The sequence below is a fragment of the Misgurnus anguillicaudatus genome, unplaced genomic scaffold, assembly GCF_027580225.2.
Source record: "Misgurnus anguillicaudatus unplaced genomic scaffold, ASM2758022v2 HiC_scaffold_29, whole genome shotgun sequence".
Classification (NCBI taxonomy): Eukaryota; Metazoa; Chordata; class Actinopteri; order Cypriniformes; family Cobitidae; genus Misgurnus; species Misgurnus anguillicaudatus.
Genome location: NW_027395279.1, coordinates 1,516,653 through 1,531,142, shown reverse-complemented (window position 1 = coordinate 1,531,142; position 14,490 = coordinate 1,516,653). Strand labels below are relative to the sequence as shown.

Genomic DNA, 14,490 nt, shown 5'->3' with positions numbered 1-14,490 from the left:
TCGTCAATGGCGGGGAAAGAGTTAAGGTGTTGCTACTGTATGTGGTTGTTATCGTGTTCTGGTTGGTTGCTTTCATTAACCAAGTCCAAAATAGTTCTTGTTTCTGCATTGGCTTTAACAGTAATAATGAATTCGCCGACTTTACCAGACAGCAGATGACACCGTGCCGGATCTGTGCCAGAAGTCAGCAGCTACGGTGCAAACCTGGCCCAAAGTCGTCTGTTCTGATATAACATTTCAGAAATTAACCAATTAACCAATGATCATTCATGTCTTTTGTTTGAAACTCTTTGTTGAATTTAACTCATTCCCCGTCAGCCATGTTTTGAAAAGTTGCCCGCCAGCATTTTTTGTGATTTTCACAAAAGTTTCACAAAATGCCTTTCAGGAACATTCTAAAATAATATGTAAACATACAAATATATTAAATGAAAGAACAGATCCTCTGCTTTCAAACAAAGAAACAAACAAAACGGGGAAAAAAGTGTCATCCTATTTTTTCTGCTTATAACCTCTTAAGTGTCTTTTCTTTAAAAATATTTTTAGCAAAAAGCTGAAATAATTGCATTTTTGTGAAGGAATTTTGTTAGAGATCTGATTCACCATGATTATCAAAATATACACAGAGTTTAAAATGAGCAAATAATATTTTGGCTTCAGTTTTTTCATAAATTGGCCATTTACACTGAAAAAAAAACGATTCATTGAATTTTATAAATGTTTTTAAGGTAAGTGGTTGCAATCAATTTATTTAAGCTACATTTAAACAAAAAATGATTAGTAAAGTAAAATAAAATATAAAACTTTTGTTTAAATGTAGCTTAAATAAATTGATTGCAACCACTTACTTTAAAAAAATGATTAAATTCAATGAAAAACTTTTTTTTGGGTAACTTGTCAATGGCGGGGAAAGAGTTAAGGTGTTGCTACTGTATGTGGTTGTTATCATGTTCTGTTTGGTTGCTTTCATTAACCAAGTCCAAAATAGTTCTTGTTTCTGCATTGGCTTTAAAAGTCATAATGAATTCAGTGACTTTCCCAGACAGCAGATGACACCGTGCCGGATCTGTGCCCGAAGTCAGCAGCTTCGATGCGAATCCGGCCCGGAGTCGACTGCTGTCTGGGTTTCACATTTAACATTTCATCATTTTGAAAATATTGCATTTCTTTTTACTCATTAACCAAAAGAACATTCACATCTTTCAGTTGAAACTCTTTGTTGAATTTAAAGGCATTTTATTCATTTTTTTTTTTTTAAACGGTTTAAGTGTAAAAGTGTTTGTATGTAAAGAATAATTCATGAAATAACATCCCTGCAATGACATACAAGATATACAAATGTGGATATATACAGGTACAGTGTTTGTTGGATCAGGTTCAGTCATCATGTGACCCCACTTAACCCAAACCATAAGGATACATTTTGAGAATGAATCTGACCAGAAATCAAATGAAATCTCTCTTTGGGCACAGATATGTGTTGGATACAGGGTAGTGTGTGTACATGCCTGGGTTTGTGTGTATGTGTGTGTCTGTGTTTCATAGGATGCTTACACAAGTGCTGTGTGTTTGATTCTTGTCTCATGAGATCTGGTGACAGAGTGCTCCTTCAATCTATAAAACGTCCCATTTTTGATTGATGGATTAAATGCTTTTAAATTCAACAAAGAGTTTCAAACAGAAGCAGCGAATGTTCATTTGGTTAATTGGTTAAAAAATATCAATATTTTCTGACTGTTTCATTGATTCCCAATACAGAGATTTTCTTTCATGTGGTTGATCTCCATAACATCTTCTGTCCTCTGCCCTCCACTCCCACTATCTCATCTACTGTATTTTCAATCAGCATTTATTTCGGTGACATCCATGTGTCTAATTATGATAAAAACTATACATTTACATTTCTACATACAGTAATTTACACTTAGGTATAAATTTTCTATTCCGTATGTGTGTTTTCTGGAATCAAACCAATGACCTTTTGCCCTGCTAAAGCAATGCACTACCAACTAAGCTACACGAACACTACATTATATCACCACATCACATATGCATCTTTTCATTGTACACATCTTACTTGCAACAATGTCTTTGGAGACTACACTTAAGCCCAATTCCAATTCTATTTTATAACCCTTCGCCCCTTCCCCTTGAAACAAAGTGACAAAAAATATTCCCCTAAGAAACGGGACACCACTACTACGCCGTTATATGTCATCGTTTATCATCGCTAGCTCATATGTCAAAGAAAACGCCGCAATGTTTATCACAAACTTCCAAGCTGCCGTAGATTGCTGTAGTGCTCCATTGCGTGGGCTACAGCTATTTTTTTTTTTTTTTTTTTGCATTTATCTTCAAATCTTCTTTGGTATGATCAATTTTTGGTTCACGTATTGAAGCACATAGCAACTTCAAAACAATGCGCTATCAAGCATGTGGTAAAAACCCCGCCACTTTATGCTGTCAAGTCACCGGATATCAATAAAATATGATGTGGGACTGTTGTGCAGTCAATTATGAGTGTACTTTTGTCATTTAAATCAATAATAATGCAAAATACTTACATTTATGAGTCTCTCTGCTCGCTTTGGCAGCCTCGGCTCGCTTTGGCAGCTATGTTGCCGCTGTAGATGGTAAATTTTCACATACCCCTTTTTTTGAAGTGAGGTCCTAAAAAATTTTTTATTTGAAGGGCTCTCTGGCACTTCCTCCTACCCCTCCCACCAAAAGAAAATGGGGACAGCCCTAACCCTAAACACAAAAAAACATGGAAGGGGAAAGTGAAGGGGTAAAATTGAAATTGGGCCTTATACCCGTTTACACGAAGGAAAGACGCAAATATTTCCATGCGGTTTGGCCTCTCATTTGCACGAAAACCCAGTTTTTATCACCGAAAATGATTATTTCAAAATCCTTCGGCCAAAGTGGAGATTTCTGATAACCCCGGTTATGTGTTTCCGTGTCAACTGGGAGAAACGGGATTTTAGGTTCTGAAACGTCACATTATGCGCCAAAAAGTGTCATGTAAGCGCTGTTTTGAAAGGAACAGGAAGTCGCTTGTGGTATTCGTTGGTGTTGACTTGAGGATTTTGATTGGCTTGCATGGCTTTATTCCTCTGACTGCCACCAGAGGCGTCATGCCCATTCAAACTGAGGGGGCACCTGCCCCCTTGGTTTTTTTGAGCCAATGGATTTTGCATCCAACCTCAAAATCAAATAAGCGTCCATGAATCTGTTATTTGACTTTTAATCTATTTAATATGCACACTATTATACATTCTGTGCTGCATCCTTGTCACTTTTCGGAGATTTTCGCCGTTTTGATAGTGTTTTGATCATGTTACATTACTTTTATTCTGGCGGCAGCTGGCGCTGCAGTCAGAGCAGTCGCAGACGTCATCAGCGTCTGGGCGCGCTCACGAGCTCTCTGCTGTTGCTGGCTTGCTGCTGCATTTGGCTATCTGAGGAATTAAAACGTGTTAGAAACGCTCACAACATTTCCAAACCCCAGTACGGTAATGTGCAGTCAACCTCCTCTGTGTAGAAAATGTATGGTTTTAAATGTGACCGTCTCAACGTTATATTAGTAGAGATTCATCTTCTTGGCACAACGCCAAAGTTCGCCAGAGTTCACGCGGGCGCGGAATCTCACATGCTCACATGAGGTAAAATTTAATGCAAAAATCCGTTCCTCTAATAATTTTATCTAAACATATTTTTTAAAATCATTATTGAACATTAAAATCAATCACGTGGCTATAGCATATATCATTTTCGTTGTTTATATACTTTATGGATTTAAAATTACATTAATTTTATATGATAATGTAGTTGTTGTGCAAAATGCATTAATGACACAATTAAACAAGCCATTAAGACTTAAATAAAACATGCCGTTTCAGATGTAAATATGATGCAAATGTGTCATTATTCTGATTGAATAGTATTTGATATTAAAGTTAGTCATCACTCTTATTTTGGAGGTTTTTGCATGAAAGCAGGGGTTTTCAGATTGTTAGAAATGTAAGTGCCATGGAAAAGACTGAAAGCTCTATAATATTTCGTTTGATGTCTGTGTATGCACAAATTTCTGTGAGCTGTTGACACTGTGCCCCCTTAAAAAAAATTGGTGCATGACGCCCCTGACTGCCACCCATAAGTTTGGCATAGTTATTATGGCGCTCAACGGCGTATTTATGCGGGTTAATGTAAATGACAAGTTTTTTTTTGAAAACGACGTTGGGTGTACAATGTTATTATTGTAAACGGAGGGGAAATATTTGTTTCTCTAAATACCTGAATATGTGTAAATGTGGCCTTATGCACAGGGTCGTATGCATAGGCCAACCAGGTGGTCGCCTAGGGTGCCACCAGCAGCAGGGGGCGCCAAAGAGCGAATATACATTTTGACTGCTGATTCACTGACTTTAAACTTTTTTTGTACTGTCTTGTTGATTTAAGTGCATTTAAAAATTTAGTGTTACATGATCACATCGATTTTTTTAAACATTTTTTATGTTATGTTTGGGCATTAAAATGACTTGAAACTGCTCTGCTTAGTGCTTACTGTGAGCTCACTGCTAAAATTTAAATGCTCTTTCATTTGTAGGCTAAGTCGCTTTTGATGTAAGCATCTACTATGAATAAATGCACATTTAAATGTAGTTCATGCTCTGTTTCACTGTATGGTTGAAAAATATTTTATCCTCAATTAAAATTTGCACCACAAGTCTGGATCTACACTCACCTAAAGGATTATTAGGAACACCTGTCCAATTTCTCATTAATGCAATTATCTCATCAACCAAGCAGTTGCTTCAATGCATTTAGGGGTGTGGTCCTGGTCAAGACAATCTCCTGAACTCCAAACTGAATGTCAAAATGGGAAAGAAAGGTGATTTAAGCAATTTTGAGCGTGGCATGGTTGTTTGTGCCATACGGGTCGGTCTGAATATTTCACAATCTGCTCAGTTACTGGGTTTTTCACGCACAACCATTTCTTGGGTTTACAAAGAATGGTGTGAAAAAGGAAAAACATCCAGTATGTGGCAGTCCTGTGGGCGAAAATGTCTTGTTGATGCTAGAGGTCAGAGGAGAATGAGCCGACTGATTCAAGCTGACAGAAGAGCAACTTCGCTGAAATAACCACTCGTTACAACCGAGGTATGCAGCAAAGCATTTGTGAAGCCACAACACGCACAACCTTGAGGCGGATGGGCTACAACAGCAGAAGACCCCATCAGGTACCACTCATCTCCACTACAAATAGGAAAAAGAGGCTACAATTTGCACAAGCTCACCCAAAATTGGACAGTTGAAGACAGGAAAAATGTTGCCTGGTCTGATGAGTCTCGATTTCTGTTGAGACATTCAGATGGTAGAGTCAGAATTTGGCGTAAACAGAATGAGAACATGGATCCATCATGCCTTGTTACCACTCTGCAGGCTGGTGGTGGTGAAATGGTGTGGGGGATGTTTTCTTGGCACACTTTAGGGCCCTTAGTGCCATTTGGGCATCGTTTAAATGCCACGGCCTACCTGAGCATTGTTTCTGACCATGTCCATCCCTTTATGACCACAATGTACTCATCCTCTGATGGCTACTTCCAGCAGGATAATGCACCATATCACAAGGCTCGAATCATTTCAAATTGGTTTCTTGAACATGACAATGAGTTCACTGTACAAAAATGGCCCCCACAGTCACCAGATCTCAACCCAATAGAGCATCTTTAGGATGTGTTGGAACGGGATCTTCGTGCCCTGGATGTGCATCCCACAAATCTCCATCAACTGCAAGATGCTATCCTATCAATATGGGACAAAATTTCTAAAGAATGCTTTCAGCACCTTGTTGAATCAATGCCACATAGAATTAAGGCAGTTCTGAAGGCGAAAGGGGTCAAACACAATATTAGTATGGTGTTCCTAATAATCCTTTAGGGGAGTGTTAATCACAATGTGCTAATGGGTGACGACATCTATAAATGCTCTGTAGATGCTCAAGTGTTTTTCTGGATGGTGATGCTACCTCACAAGGCAGCTGTATAGTGTATGTAGGATGAGCATGACAGCCTAAATTTTAAAGGTGCCATAGCAAAAATCATCCTGATACATTGTAAAGGTGAGAGAAAGGGTAAAAAAAAGTTTGTGTAAAAATACTGTTTTGGTTTATAAAAGCGTGCACCAAAACAGCCCTTAAACATTGAGTGGCATTTTAAGATTACTCGTACGGCCTTTTAAATCTTGCAACAGGCTATTTTGACAAGTTCATGAAGATTTGATAGCACATGAGGAGATGTAGCAAAGCTCTCAGATCGAGCGCCAGTCGGTATGATGAGAAGAAACGCTTGACTGAGCTCTTGTTTTTAATAAAATACAATCATTAAATATTAACTTTCATCATAGTGCAGTGTACCAAAATCACGCAGAGAGAGAGAGAGAGAGAGAGAGAGAGAGAGAGAGAGAGAGAGAGAGAGAGAGAGAGAGAGAGAGAGAGATGCAACTGTTCATGGCTCGTCTTTGATTTCAGATTGCGACACTGGGTTTCATTGTCCACTGGTTACTTTAGACACCGTAAATCACTTTTCATTTCGTTTCATGAATACTTTTGCCTTTAATTGGCTTAAAATCTGATAAGCTTGATTTATTAAGAAAGATTGCATAATTGAAAAGGTAAAAGACAAACCGAATTATTTCTTCCAGACAGCAATGAGATTAAATGGAGGCAGGGAATTATTTGTTTAGACAGATATGCGATCACCTTTCTGTCTATCCGTCCATCTGTGTCTGACCCCTATTCAGTGATGCACATAACAGAAATGATGTGAAGCCTCTCTTTGGTCATCTGGCTCGGGTCAGGGGCGCCCATTACCATCCTATTAGATGCTTTAAGATCCACCTGCATCTCTGATCAACCTCAGTGTCCTCTAACCCAGCAGGGCTCAAATTTGTGTTAAAAGTGTGTGCGTGTGTGCCAAGATGATAGTTTGACCTCTAAAACCTCTAGTGTGGTCGAGCAGAACCTCTACCCCCCATTAATACTTAATGCAGAATCCCGTCCTGTCGTCTGTCTTAAAACACCGTTTACCAGACGCTGGCTGAGGTGACTTCTCAATAACTGTCAGATGTAAGGCTGCGCTGTGAGTAATGCGGGACATAAAGGGTATTTATCCGTAAAGAATTGTGTTCCTTAGGCGATCAAATACCCGCAATGTCCAGTGTGATGGATTTGGGTTGAAAAGCTACAAGGTTTAAAACCACATCAGCATTCAAGATTGACACATAACTATAAAAGAAGACTCGACACTCGTTTTTCTCATGATGGTCATTCTGTGCGTTTCTTCGCAGGGCATTATGGGAAAGAAAACTTTCGCAGCGGTCAAGACATGCACAACTTCATCTCCTCCGGCTTTGTGACGCTCGGCAGGGGCCATCTGAAAGGTAATCGCCCGTTTCTTAACCCTTAAGAATCCCAAAGGGACTTTTTTATCTTCTCGCTGCATCATGCCGAAGGCATTTAAGTCGAGTTGTGTCACTGTGAGCATGTTAAATTTACTATATGAATATAAAACTGCTTTTGCTTTAGAGTCATTTCAATGCTATCTCATGGCAATTCGTACTTATTTTATGAGGTGGCTAATTCGTATTCATTTGTACGACCACATTCATACATTTATTTTTGTAAGTTTTGCCTTGACCCTTGTGACATTAGGGTTAGGGGTGGGGTTTTGTTATTGTTTTTTTATGATAATCGTACGTTTTGCATGATTAACTTTGTGCTAATTCAACCGAATTAGTCAAGTCATAAAATATTTATGAGTTCTCGTGAGATCAGGCTGGTCATTTAATTTAGATGAAATGTACCCAAATGCAGGGCCGCTGGAAGTCATTTTGAACAGGGGGTGCTGTGAATTTTTTTTTTTTTTTACAAAAAACCTATGAGCCTATAGGCCCATTTAAAATACATTTTAAAAATAAATACATTGAGTTTCACACTACTTTATTGTCATATACACTTTAGTGCACACAGCAGGGTCTGAAACACACAGACAACAGATTATCGCTATTAATCAGAAGCAGAAATACTTATAACAATTCCAGGCGAAATTACTTTCATTACAACTTCAGACATACATTACATATATATATTTACATACAACATATAATATTATAACAACATATAATATTCAATAAACTTCAAAATTTTCAATGTTCAGACGAACATATTTTACTTTCGTTTTTAAGTTAGGATCACACGCCGATTAACAGTGGTAAAATATTCTCACAATTACATACCTTAAATAGACCTTTTTATACTAAATCAACCCATTCACACCAAAAAGCGTACAAATGACACGCAGTGTGATTATCGTGCAATAGATACGCCAAATTCCAATTTTGCGTGCATATGATACGCCAGTCCTTCCCATTCACTTATATGGCGAATCGTTTCGTGACGTTTTATTTATTGTTTTCTCATTTGTTTTCTGATTTTTTTTTTACCATTTTCGCTTGGGTTTAGGGTTAGAACAACTTTTTATTATATAAAAATGACATCCTAACCCAAACCCCAACTCTAACCCCAACTCCAAGCGACCATGACTTAAATATAGATAAAAACATAGAGAAATCTGTATATTAAATAACCTGCTTAAACAAATGTGAAATCTAACCCTAAACCCAAGCGAAAATGGTTTAAAAAACAGAAAACAAATGAGAAAACAATAAATAAAACGTCACGAAACGATTCGCCAATTGCCATATACGTGAATGGGAAGGACTGCCGTATCATATGCACGCAAAATCGGAATTTGGCGTATCTATTGCACGATAATCACACTGCGTGTCATTTGTACGCATCTGGCTTTTTTAACTTATAAATAATTCATACATTTAACAAAAATAATAATGGGTTTAGTTCTGATATTGTATACTTTTATAAAGAAATACATTGTGTATAATTACATTTTTAGAATATATTAGGCTTTATATAAGGTTTGTACTTTAAAAATATTTTATTTGTTACAAACAAGAGATAAAGAATTTACAAACGTTCTCATTTCACCATATCCACAGGTAAAGAGTCATTATATACAATAAATTCGTGGGGAAGTATTTAAAAATAGATGCATTTGTTTAAAAGCAAATCATTTATTTACTTAGCTACAGATAAGCAGCTCTTTGCAATTCTAACGTCTCATAATCGGTCATCATTTATGTCCAAGAGACTCAATAATAATCTTTTACATTTTAATCCTTTAAAAAGGCGTGTTTGTGATGCTTCGCATCCATGTATGTGATAACAAACCCGCGTTGTCATCCCGTTAATATGCGCATATTATCAACGCGCTCTTTACTCTAGCAAAAGACACTCGCGTCGCGCATTGCGCCGGTTGTATAATAAAGTCCAAAGTCTCTCATGAGCTAGGGGACGAATTCCCAGGGAGTTCAGAATTTCTGTGTGGGCATGCATCAGCCAAAGGTGTGTGAGTCTTTTCTGGGTCCTGGTGAGTGCGTACCGTCTTCAAAAGACGCAAGGCGGAGAAGTGCGCTCGGATGAGGCCACGGAGATGGGTAGGCACAGACAGTAATGAAATTAAAATCCAAAATACACGTAATAACCTACGTGTGTCAAAAATAATTTCCTAAAATATTCATAAGTAATATATATACGGGGTTGCCGGTTTACAAACATTACAGGGTGCGCGAGCGTCCAGGAGGCAGAAAGCACGATTGGTGAGCTGATCCGCTACTGCAACAACCTTAATTATTGAAGCATTCTTTATTGTTTGTATATAAATAAAACTTGATTTTAGTTGGAACTGTTTTTCTGTCTTTATTTTTGCAGTGTTACTGTGATACATGTATGAATTATAATGTTGGGCTAACGTAATAGTCGCATTTACTGGTATGTTAACATCAGGCACCCAGCACTGACTCTGTTGGTACTATTATCCACGCAACAACTCCTTTGCATTTTGACTTACAGACACAGCTAGCCTACAACACAAGGCACGTCTTTTCTTTCTGCCTCTCGCAACCAGTTAATGACGTCGCCGAGCAGCCCATCTAAAATTTTAAAAAAATCTCCCTCTCGCCAACAGGGGGTGCTGCAGCACCCGCAGCACCCCCACTTCCCGCGGCCATGCCCAAATGTCTTATAGATGTTCTTTATTTGTTGCAAGCGTCCTGTGAATGACATTGAGATGTTGACAGTGCACTTTGTAAAGCTCATTTAAAACATTTGTCAAAAAGAAACTCATATCTGTCCCTTATAGTTCCTCACCGGTGATACTGCCCACGTACTGCAAGATAATGGGTACGGCACCGGCTGATTGTTAACATTACAGCAACATTATCCACCAGATTGTCAATTTCCACATTTTTAAGGAGTAAAATGTTTAAAAACCTTCAGATAAATGAGAAATATCAGTGACATTAGCGCCCACGCCCGTGACACTCATCACATTACATGACTGCTAGTATTTTTATGACACAAAAATGTCTTTGGCAAAAATGATGTCCGACTGGAGTTTTCAAGAACCCCCAAATATGATGAACCTTACTGTATGTGACGGACCCTCGTGCTAAAATACGTGCAATTCTACCGAAACGTTGTCATTTGCATGTTGTAACTCATCAAGTTGATTTTTAAATCTTTTTTTTTTTTTTAAGGAAAACACCACCATTTTTCAATATTTTACGATGTTCTTACCTCAAATTAGATGCATAAATAAATATCTTGTGTGCACTTTTAAAGGAATAGTCCATTTTCTTAAAAGAAAAATCCAGATAATTTACTCACCACCATGTCATCCAAAATGTTGATGTCTGTCTTTGTTCAGTCGAGAAGATATTTTGTTTTTTGAGGTAAACATTGCAGGATTTTTCTCATTTTAATGGACTTTAATAGAGCCCAACATTTAATACTTAACTCAACACTTAACAGTTTTTTTCAACAGAGTATCAAAGGACTATAAACGATCCCAAACGAGGCATAACGGTCTTATCTAGCGAAACAATTGTCATTTTTGACAAGGAAAATAAAAAATATGCACTTTTAAACCACAACTTTTCGTTTAGGTCCGGTCCAGCTCTACCTAAGGTAAATGCGTAGTGATGTAGGGATGTCACGTGTTACATATATAAAACGCACATTTGCGGACCATTTTAAAGCGTAACTAAACCCCTGGTCAGAGCCTGACTCCACCCACTGGCAATATTTGAAAAATGCAAGAAAAGTGGGCAGATCCCAACGGAGATAGAGGGGACGAACTAAGCTCGTACCAAGCATGTGGTGAGATCGTAACAAGGGCGTGGTGAGCTTGAACCTGCTTACGTCACAAGTTACTTTTTGGACCCAACATCCAATAGGAAAATTCAACTGCAGTAGCCACCGTTCAACCTGAAGAGGGCAGCACTCAGACGTTTTTACACCATATATTGTAGTATTGAAACACTTTATATCCAAATGTCAAAAAACTTACTAAAATCAATGAACAGCTCTAATAAAGAATCATTCTTACAGATCATTAACTAAAAAAAGTTGGTTAAGGGTTTAGTTACTCTTTTAACAATAAACTGCCACAAAGACATTAATTAGTATCAGTTGACATACAACAACGTAGGAACGGTCCTCTTTCAAGACGCTTGTAAACACTGGGGCGGAGTTTCGCGTTCGTCCTCTGTGACCTCTTGATGTCATGACATATTGCGTGGGGTCAGCTGGTGCATCACGACCGAATCTAAATGACGAGAAGTTGTGCTTTAAAAGTGTATATTTGTTATTTTTCTTGTCAAAAATGACAATCGTTTTGCTAGATAAGACCCTTATGCCTCGTTTGGGATTGTTTATAGTCCTTTGAAACTCCGTTGAAAAAAACTGTTAAGTGTTGAGTTAAGTATTAAATGTTGGGCTCTATTAAAGTCCATTAAAATTAGAAAAATCCTGCAAAAAATCCTGCAATGTTTTCCTCAAAAAACATAATTTCTTCTCGACTGAACAAAGAAAGACATCAACATTTTGGATGGCATGGTGGTGAGTAAATTATCTGGATTTTTCTTTTAAGAAAATGGACTAATCCTTTAATCTTTGTACAGCTCTTTGTAAATGTGTTAGCATTTAGCCAAGCCCCATTCATTCCTTAGGATCCAAACAAAAGTTTGATTTTGTGCCACCATACTTACTTGTGTAACTACTCATGTAACAGTCTTTAAAAAGGGAAAACATGGAAGTGTTTGGTGGCTTTTAAATTCATCCCTGTTTGGATCCTAAGGAATATATGGGGCTAGGCTAAATGCTAACACATTCACAATGCGCTGTATAATGATGTAGTATTCTCGAGAACCATTTCTGCTTTCTCTGACTTGTCTCGGACTTGTTCCTTTCAAAGACTCGGTCGCGGACCACAGTGGGAAAACTCGTAATTTCTGACCGAGTCCTCGAGACCAGCCCATTTTTTATGTTCATATGAAAAAAAAACACACAACACATAACAATAATAATAAAATGCAATGTTAATAGGCATTATTTGAAAATGACATCCCATGGTGCAATGCAAAGATACTGCCATCAGAACCGTTTATTTATCTCTAGAAAAATAGGCAGAGGCGGTCTCGACTCGGTCTCGACCCTTCAAAGACTCGGTCTTGACTCGGACTCGACTCTATTTGAAAACCAACGGCCTCGGTCTCGACTCGGTCTCAAACCTTCAAAGACTCAGCCTTGACTCTTGTCCCCATCACTAGCGCTGTACAAAGATTACGTTTCCACATTGAAAAAATAGGTATATATTAATTCATCTAAGTTCAGGTAAAAAACATACTTTAGTAAAATATTGAAAAACGGTAGTGTTTTCCTTTAACACTAATCCTAATAACACACGTATTTTACTTTTCAAAATAAGTATTGATCATTCTCAGGTAACTAGTTTATTTTTTTATGGTTTCTTAGTAGAGGATTGAGACATTTTGGTAACAGGACTGAGTTTATAGCATATATTTAGCAAAAACATGAAAAAAGCTGCATTAAATATGTGCTAATAGCATGACGACTGATACATTAAGCAAAGTCTAGTGATTTAACAATTTTTTATTTTAAAATAAACCAATGACATTAAAAAGAAATAATCTAGGTAACAGAACTGAACATTAAGATTTGACATTCAAAGTCATGCATTAATATCATAAAATATACAGAAAATAAAATTAGAAAAGTAACTTCATATGGCCTTTAGAAGATTCAGATGATGTCACTTCCTCTTGATAATGTGACTTGTGAAATATTCCTAGATTTGGGAATGTGATGGGAAACCAGACAAAGTGAATTTCTGGGGACATGACTAATATATGCATTTTATCTAAAATATTATGACTTTTAATGTTACAATTATTTAAAGCAAAGATGGGATATGGACAAAAGTGCAAGTAAAAGGATCTGAAGAATTGTCTGTAGAAGTGACAGTATAAACTTAGTTTGCCAGTAACTTACTGTAGATTTAAATGTATGTTATTTACTGTCAACAGTTTGTTCAAAGTTAAACATTAACAAGTCTTTATCTTTATAGTATAAAACTAAAATAACAGCTTCATGCAAAGCATTCTGGATACCAGACATCCTCATCAACCCTTTACTGTTTTTATCCTTCAGATTTTGGTTCCCAGAAAGCTTTGCGTGAGGCTGTTATTTAATAGTTTTTTTTTTCTGTAAAGACAAAGACTTGTTAATATTTAATGTCCATTTAACTTTGAACAAAGTGTTGCCAGTAAATAACATTAATTTAAATTTACAGTAAGTTACTGTCAAACAGCTCTACAGGTACAGCATTTTTTTTACATGGATGGATAAAACAATGTTATTTTTCATTGTTTTATGTAGTTTGTATTAATGTTTTAAATTATATAGTTTAAATTTGGTGTTAGATTGACATGCAGGTCCACATATATTAATTAATATAATTTTTGTATAAAAAAACATTTAAGCCCTGCATGTTAGAAATATGCAAATTTTGATATTATAAAGACAGCATGTTTCCAAATAATTTCCTATATAGTAGATACAATTTATCTGTGTCTTTTTTCTCTGGATTTGTGTTTGCCGATCTCATATGTGAATGTAAAGAGGATAAAGTTAAACATGTGCTTGACTTCCTTCAGGTGAAAGACTTTAATAAGTTGCTCAAATGATTTTTCTGCTTATTCAACTTTGCTCCCCGCGGGTCATGCAAATTGGCCTTAAGCTCCCGACGCTTTAAATCCACCTGATTAAATTCTCTTTCTAGATTCTCTCCAGAGGTTTCGGACGCCCGTTCTGTCCGATTCACTGTTTTAAAGCCGTTCGCATGCGAGCATGAAGAGATGACAGTAACAGTTCGCCAGAGATCGTACCCTTCTTAACTCGCTTTTTCCATGAGGTTGATATTTTGAAACATGTTTGCATCGCGTTTATTTATGCAACACGGGAGAGCAGGAGCTGTCAGGAGCTTTACA

The 14,490-nt window shown here is 37.2% G+C and overlaps 1 protein-coding gene across 3 annotated transcripts in view; it reads left to right on the top strand.

Annotated features, from left to right (window-relative positions):
- The window catches only part of LOC129436729 (protein shisa-6), a 122,907-nt gene that overhangs the window by 17,907 nt on the left and 90,510 nt on the right, over positions 1–14,490 (top strand). For all 3 annotated transcript variants that reach the window (XM_055194965.2, XM_073865140.1, XM_055194966.2), the window contains exon 4: positions 7,351–7,443. In XM_055194965.2, coding sequence (XP_055050940.2) covers positions 7,351–7,443 — 93 coding nt within the window. The remainder of the gene's footprint in view (positions 1–7,350; positions 7,444–14,490) is intronic.